At 33.0% G+C, this 8790-nt stretch overlaps 1 protein-coding gene across 2 annotated transcripts in view; it reads right to left on the reverse strand.

Annotated features, from left to right (window-relative positions):
• Positions 1–1672: 1672 nt before the first annotated feature.
• The window catches only part of LOC127837579 (uncharacterized), a 60854-nt gene continuing 53736 nt past the window's right edge, over positions 1673–8790 (reverse strand). Inside the window, exons 5-6 of one of the 2 annotated variants that reach the window (XM_052364825.1) lie at positions 6084–6302; positions 1673–2810 (exon numbers count right to left, since the gene is read on the reverse strand). In XM_052364825.1, the coding sequence (XP_052220785.1) occupies positions 2455–2810; positions 6084–6302 (575 nt within the window). In that variant the 3' untranslated portion in view covers positions 1673–2454. The remainder of the gene's footprint in view (positions 2811–6083; positions 6303–8790) is intronic. The other variant, XR_008029342.1, reaches the window with a different exon arrangement.

Consider the following 8790-nt stretch of genomic DNA (forward strand, 5'->3'; position numbering starts at 1 on the left):
CTGTTATTATATATATTATTACGTTCATTTATATGTCCCTTTATATATTATAATGTACAATTATAATGTACATTACGTTACATCATTCTAACTTTATTTAGACACCAAAAAAAAATGCGCATCAGCATTCATGATCAGTAAGTTTGCCTTCACATTTTACTTTTTGTTCTCGATTTAGTTTATTAATAGGGACATGAAAGAACCGAACAAATTTCTTCAATAGGATTTTGTTTATAAAGTGATTCATTATAGTTTGCTTTTTCTAATATTATGTTTTTATCTTTTAATACTGTGTTACCAACAATTTACTTATGTTTTTTGTTCGGCTCTCCATTGTTCTAGGTTGGCAAAGTATGCTGATTTTTTTTTCATTTCCTTCGACCTGAATAGCTTTTGATCTTAAAATGTATCCATTGGCCTTTTTATCATATATTTGTTCTAGTTCTTATTGTTAAGCTTTTATTGTGTTTGATATATTTTCCAATGACTTTGCAGAATTACAATTTTTTAAATTTTGTTGTAGTGGTTTTATTTCTGAAATTAAGACTTATTCTTCCTTTTTACAGTTTTTTTTATTCTTTATTGAACAGTATCTTAATAATTCAAACCTTCTAACACCATTAATTTACAAGCACAGTTTAAATACAAACTAACAAAAATTAACAGTAATAATTCGCGTATTTTCCTAATGGTTGACAACAACAAAAAAATACAACTACAAGAATAAACGCTGGTCATTTACCATCACAATACAATAACGTACAAAGCATCTTATAAAAGAGATGAACAACTCAGACACAAGTTAATTTACCTGATGTGATCTGTGAGAGCTAAGTCCGATTTTACCATAAGAAAATTATTTCTAAATTTGAACATATAATAGCAGGTTTTAATATATAATCAGATAGGAATTTTGGTGAGGAAATATACATTTGAAAATCTAAACAATTTAAATGTATAGGTATTTCTGGCAAATATTTTGACCATTTTTATACAAACATTTTTCTTATAATACAAAGAACATTGGCATAATAACATAATATTATATATGTACAAAACAATTATATAATACATTCGATTACACTGCGCACCTAAGTTTAGTGTTAAGTGTATAGAACACTACAGTTTTTCTTTAATACATTTAATTCTTTTGTGCGAAGTTTAAAGTCTTTGTCCACTGAAAATAATTCAACACATGCTAAAATAATAATAAACATGCGTAAGTAAGTATGAAAGAAAACGACTTTATTTCAATAAAACTTGTAAGGTTTTTGAGAAATATATTACATTTTAATTATGTTTACGATCAAATATGCTTGGTGCAAATGCAGTACATGTGTATATGCTTTATGTACGCTAAGTCAATTGAATACATAGGAATTAAAAGCTACATAAACACGATTTCAAATCGCATTTCTTTTATTTTCGACCGATTGAAATGTTTACTCTTTATGGTCAGAATAATTTTTAGAATAATTATCCGCAAGGTTTCTGCCTTTTTTACGTTTGTTAACTAAGGCTTTAAATAAGACTTGTCCTGTCAGTAATAGTGGAAATGACTTTAAAGGTAAATCTTGTTACGATAATACATACATTCAAATACAACCAGAAAGTATTTTATTATTTATAGAAATACTATGGGAAGCAGTTCATCAATCGCAGACAAGACACAAACAGAACTCATGCTTTATTAAACTGTATTAAACAAATATATGTCAAACTGGCATTTTATGAACATATACTACCTTTGTTATCGTGATCTAAACGTAAATCGATCTCTCAATTTAATTTTATAATACCTCATTGCATCGTATATTGCATGTTGGACAATTATATGTTAATAACAGACATCACCTTTTTAATGTAATAAAAAGTAATAATACAATAAAATGTAAGGATTTAGTGAACACACATGGTCTCAATCATATCCCATTACTACGCTACGGTTTAACGTTCACAAGGACAGCCTTAGTCCAATTGCATCAATAGTTTTTCTTATCATCACTCCAATTTGCTTTATTTAAGGAAATAAAAAAACTTGACACACACAAACACTAACAAATAAAACTGGGGTCACTTCATGAGAACGATGAATGCTAAGCATAGCACTGGGGATTTGAGGTTTAGGGGCGCCCAAACGTGAACATTTTTCGCATGCAAATTTATTCGAAATCGTTCAAAATAATTTTTTTTCTCAAAACATCGCACATTCAAATATAATTGTAACTTAATATTATACGTTCTAAGATCAGATCTTAATAATCGGATATTGACCAAAGTCACATAACTGCATAACTATTAGGCACAGAATGATTCTCTTAACAAAATAAACAATTTCTCAAGAAAATAATACACACTTGTGTTGGTCAAAACAACATGTTGTAGCATTTAAGAAGTCAAAATTATGCGCAATGTCTCACCTTTTGGCGAAAACCGTCATTTTATTTAAACAGGTTATGAACGCTTGAAAAAATGCCAGGCCATGCTCACAAGTGCAGCTACAAGAAGCCAACCTGCAATATCTTCACCAAAGGTACTCTCGGCTTTTTTAGGAGCACGACGGGGCATCATCTGCCTCACAAACTTCAGAGCGATGTTCTCGATGAATGGGTTGTCTGCATTGTGACCATCCACGTAGCTCACCCAGCGGATGCTGTTGTGCTCGAAGATCCCGAAATGCTCTGCCACCTTGCGTTCGTGTTCCTCAAACTGTTCCATGGTTATTTGTCCCTGTAGGTCTAAGGTAGAAAATATTCCTTGTTCCGCCACTAAATCGTATTTGGTGATGGCAACAAAGACGTTGATATTGACTGAAATGTAAATACTGTTGCATTAGACAAAATGCATACGACATGATGTTTTACGTCATTTATATATAACATTCATTAAACCATTTATTACGAATTAAGACTTGAGTTATATTACTATTTTAGCTGACATTTGAATAGAAATGTGTGCGCACATGGATATTAACCTTTAATGTAACAGGCGATTATGAATGCCATTAAACAATATGAATAAAATTTATAAAATTTAATAAGCACATACATGTTTATTTAATATTTAACGTTTCTATACTCAAACCAAATAAATGACTACAGTTTGTTCCGAGATTTTTTTTAGATATTGAAGTGTTTCAATTAATTTGTTGTTTGTCGTAAAATAGTATTTTTGCAAAGATATTAAATTGATGCCACATACATGTTTTATAACTTTAGTTTTCTGTACATTTACTGTTAATTTGTATTGTTTGTAATATAGTTTCAAAATCGGCTAATTTTGTGTGAAAAGTGTATGGTGAATAAGAATAGTGTGATCGGCAAACAGTAGGTCAAAAACGACAAGCAGTTGCATTGTTTCTCCATCCTTGTATTGAATTTGAATCCTTTTGTTGTGACTTTTTATGTATTGCAGTAAGTCATGAAGGTAGTAGGAGAATAAAAAAGAAGTACTTTATTAGTTTGAATACATGGTTTGATGTTACGTACATATTTTAGACAATGCGTATGAATTTTAACTGGGCATTGTTGTTAAGTAGTATAGAATATCTCTGTTTTGGTGATAAGATCAACGTATTTATGGATGTCTACATAGACCACGAATTGTTATCACCACGCTTTTAAAAGCGTGGGGATATTGTATTGATATCCGCTGTCTGTCCGTCTGTCCTGGCCACTATCTCCTCCTACACTATTAGCACTAGAACCTTGAAACTTACACACATGGTAGCTATGAGCATATGTGCGACTGTGAGCGTTTTGGAATTTTGATCTGACCTTGGGTCAAAAGTTATGGGAAAATAAATGGGTAAAATGGGTAAAAACAACAACTCATTTTACTAACGACATGCGACGCACATGATAATAACTTTTGACCCAGGTGGTAGATCAAAATCCCAAATACATGTAGTGCACCGTCGCACATATGCTCATAGCTACCATGTGTGTAAGTTTCAAGGTTCAATTGCTAATAGTGTAGGGGGATTTAGTGGAGAATGGGGATTGGGGTGGGGCCCAAAATTTTGTTTTAACAAAACTTCTTTATTTATTCACCAATTGACTTCAAATTAATACTGAACATCTCTTACGAAAACGCGGTCTATCTCGACCATCCATGTCCACAGTAACCACCCCAAGGCCATTGATAAAGGTATGTTGGTTCCCGTCCTCTTTCAAATCTATCGACAGGTCCACGGGTATTATTTCCCCGTACTCCCAACTTTCTTTCGTTACGAAAATTTGTCGTACCCAATTTATTTTCTTTCCTAATTTTATTTCCTACCCTGGTTTTTTTCCGTACCCAACTTTTTTTTCGTATCCTTATATCCCCGTACCACCAATTTTTTTCGTACCCAAAATTTTTCATAACCAATTTTTGTTCGTACACAAATGTTTGTTCGTACCCAATTTTTTTTGTACCCAATTTTGTTTCGTATCCAACCTTTTTTTCGTGCCTAACTTTTTTTCGTACCCATCTTTTTTTTCGTACCCACTTTTTTTTCGTACCCATTTTTTTTTAACCCAAATTTGTTTGTACCCAACCTTTTTTTCGTACCCAATTTTTTTGCCAATTTTTTTTTACCCAAAATATACGTACCCAAATTGTTTTCGTACCCAAAATGTTCGTACCCACAAACACAATTGTGGTTATGTAGATAAACTTGTATTGATGCTTTTATATCCATCCTCTTCAAAAGTATCGTCACACCAGTACTGTCAGTACTTTGATTCTTATTTGTCATTGATTATCCCCACGCTCCAAATTGGAGCGGGGGATTATGTGGTTATCTCCGCCGTCTGTCCGTCCGTCAGTCCTAGCCACTATCTCCTCCTACACTAGAACCTTTAACCTTAAATACATGGTAACTATGAGCATATGTGCGACAGTGCCCTATTTGGAATTTTGATCTGACCCCTGGGTCAAAAGTTAAGGGGGTTGGGATTGGGCCAGTGATTTTCACTCATAATTTTAAGGTTGTTTTACATTAACTTCTTCATTTCTACACCGATTCACTTCTTATTGATACTGAACTTATTTTATGACAATACAGTCAATCTCAACTATGCATGGCCCAATTACCAACCCTTTGGCGCCCCCCCCCCCACACACATAGACCACGCCCACCCAAAATTTTGTTTAAACATATCTTCTTCATTTATTCACCGATTGAATTCAAAGTAATACTCAACATCTCTTATTACAACACGGTCTATCTCGACCATCCATGTCCACATTACCCACCCCGGGGCCCCACCAACATAGGCCTTGCCCACCCAAAATTGCCTTTTAATATAACATTTATGCGGCGTGGGGATACGCGTCAGCCTCTGCCGCGCCATTTTTCTAGTTTACTCTTCAAATTGTTAATGCTGTTTATGAGAACAGTTTGACCGAATTTATTATCTATTAATGATAGGTGTTAATGAAAGCCAGCTTGATTTTGTTCATTATGGAATTTTTATAGTAAGACATGATAGATTTTTCATTTAAGACGGGTGTGAACAGTTTACATAGAAAGGAAAATATCATAAAAAGTCGTAATTATTTTCGGGGCAAGCGCGAGCACCCTTGCCTTTGTATATTGGAAAGATGTAAACTTTGGACCAAGAGTCTATTATTACAAGGCGTAACAAAATATTTCCGGGGAGTTATAATTTGGGAGTTGACATTGTACGTGATCGCAATCTGTTCCGGGCAGGATGAAAGCAGACGATACTTTACTTACTATTTGGTGACATTTTCGACCCTGGCATATTTAAAATCAGGCATGTTTAATATTGGTCTCGTTTGCTAAATAGGACAACCATGTTTGTATTGGCAATTTTCTGAGCTGGACAGGCTGCGCATGCTAATCTAAGGTTTGCACATGTTACTTTATATTACTTATCATGCAATTGACTTACACGCCAGAAAGTTTACAGGTTAGAAAGCTTTGGTAGAAATCAGTCACCATTCACGTTAAATATGCATATTTGTACTACGTGTGAAAAGAAAATCATGCATAAATTAGAGTGGTAAACCCAATGCGAATGGTCATAAGAATATTATAGAAAAATATCTAGGCGAACCTTAAAATTACGTACATTTTGCCAACCCTGTTCTCCTATTATATGCTCCGAGAGCGTCTTTGAGACATTGTATCAGCTGAGTTGGAAGAGGCTGCGTGCAGCTTACGACGAACACGATCTTTGTTACCTTCCATTCCTCGTCACATGTCTTGTATGTTCTGCTCAGAAAACCAGGTGATCTTTTTTTCTGTTTATCCCGAAGATATTCAAGGGATGTGCCTTTAGGGATTAACCCTGGAAAAAAATATATGACGATGTACTCAATATTGTAATATACACTGTGCCAACAGGTTAATGCACTAAAAAGGACCTATACTAAAATATTTGATACCGCAAAAAATAGATGCGTAGATATTAGTGGATTTTGTTATGCTTTATAAAAGATGAGTCGAATTAAAAAGCGATTTCTAAATGCAGATTTGTTGAGTACGTTTCGAGATTACCGAAACGTCTTTAATGAATTCAGAGAACAAAGCAGAAGAAAAACTTTGATGATTTAATGAAATTTCAAAATTTGGTGAAAATAGTTTTTATGCAAGTGAAAGATTTATGCTTTGTTACACAACGCGTCATACTTAACATGGTATTATATTTCTCATTCAATTCACAACCTCCAATCACCAACTCCATTATTTCTCGCAATGCCAATGTATTTTCGTCAATGTTTCCAGCAGAATCTATGATGTTTGGTAACATATGTAGGCACGTTGAAAAACGCTTTCTTTTGTTTACCCTGTAGTTCAGTCTTCTGAATGCCACAGTTTTTAAACCTCAATACAGAAGAAAAAAACAACACATAAGTAGAGTCTTAACTACTAATTGAGAATAAATTGGTTAAAATATGAGTTTCATTGAATCTTCTGATCAAAGTATCTTCCAAAGTTAAAGCGTTGACAATTTACAGGTTAAGTATTATAATTGTGCATATTGTTCACTGTTCTTGTCTAAGACATCAGAAACAAATCATTGGATTTACAGTAATTTAACATTTTGAATCGAAGAGAACCAATGTTACCATTCGAATGTTGTTGTATTCGGTTTAGCTTTCTCGTCGTATGTCCCACATAGAGCTCTGATGATAGTGTTCACCAAGGCACTTTTTCCTACTCCTGGACATCCAATAAGAAATAGCACTTCCGGTTTATTTCTGTCCGTTTAAAAAAAGTGCAATAAGTTAAATAATTAACATATAAAATAGTGAAGCACCAGTAACGCCAAAAGGAAAAATTTGTATTGATAAGTATGTGATCGTTAAAGTGATAAAAGCATAATCAAAATTTAACAGAAAACAAATTCTAGCCTTTAAGAAACGAATAAAAACAGTTAATGACGTAGATAGATTGATACTTGATTGAATTGTTTACGCGTCAGGTTACAAATAAATATGGTAAACCCTAACTTTAACATTAACACTACAATCTGGCCTTAAATTATTTTACCCTTAAACGCTCTACCTTTTACATAGTTTCTGGAATTCACGAAGTAAATCGACGTTTTCTTCCTGAATGGTGGTCCAATCTGAATTAGTAAGCTCATTACTTAGTAAATATCTAGATACAGAACGAAAAATAAATGACCAGAGTTGCCAACAAAACAAAATACAAACCTGAGGTATATTATCCTTAATGATTATTGTCCGTATCGTTCTAATTGTATAATTGCGTTTTCCACAAGCATCTGTGAATATATATTTTCAACATTCATCCATATCTGTCTTTTTACTTTTTATCATCTGTTATTATTTTAAAAATTATAAATTCATTATGCAAATTTACATACGAACACAAATACAAAACAAATAATGATGTAATTTGACATCTGATGTTTGATTTATTTCGTTAAATTTTCACCAAACATATGTCCTTGAATATTCAAGAGGTACATTTAATTGCGAAATCTTGGGTATGACTGATTCGGGAGCAATGCTCCTAATGTACATAATTCACTACAAATTAATTAAATGGGATTTTATAACTATTAAATGAATGCTGCTGGTGATGGAACAATGCACGTTATCCTTAGTACAAACATTTATTTAAAATTCAATAAAAATAGATATGCACAAGTTATATATTCTAATTTCAACGTTTTCTAAAATGGCATTTATACTTTCCATATAAGTTATGATGCCGACGGATCCATTCAAATGTTTTTTTTTATTGCTCCTGTAACTACATTATGAAACGTAATTTTTAACGTTTGTCTCTTTAATTGCACGTAACATAACCTGTGTTATCGTTTTTTACGAAACTTGTTTGCAAACAATGCTATACAAGGATACATGTATACTTTCAAACTTAACTTCTAAAATAACAACAGTTAAATATGATTATACTTAACATAATTTATAGGCCGACATACGAACAACACATACTAGAAGGGCACTTTTAGTGTTCAATTATTGTATTAAGCATTCATCATCTCATACAACAAATACCTCTAACACGACGACACATTTAGTTATAGACAGGGTATGCAGGGGTAACTTGATACCACAGAGGTGTAAATGCTCTTATACAAATTCAATACTTGTGACGAAATACTGCAAAATGATTTAAGTCTAATTATTCTACACACAGCAAGCAGTGAAGCCAGAGCTCAAGATAAGGATTTGGTCTAAAGGGTATTTCACCCCCTGATTTTATTGTTAAAGCGTATTTTACTCCCTTGTTTCAGCCATAAAGAGTATTTAGGAATATTTAGGGGTATTTTCCATAGAAAA

Source organism: Dreissena polymorpha, chromosome 7 (genome assembly GCF_020536995.1).
Source record: "Dreissena polymorpha isolate Duluth1 chromosome 7, UMN_Dpol_1.0, whole genome shotgun sequence".
Taxonomy (NCBI): domain Eukaryota; kingdom Metazoa; phylum Mollusca; class Bivalvia; order Myida; family Dreissenidae; genus Dreissena; species Dreissena polymorpha.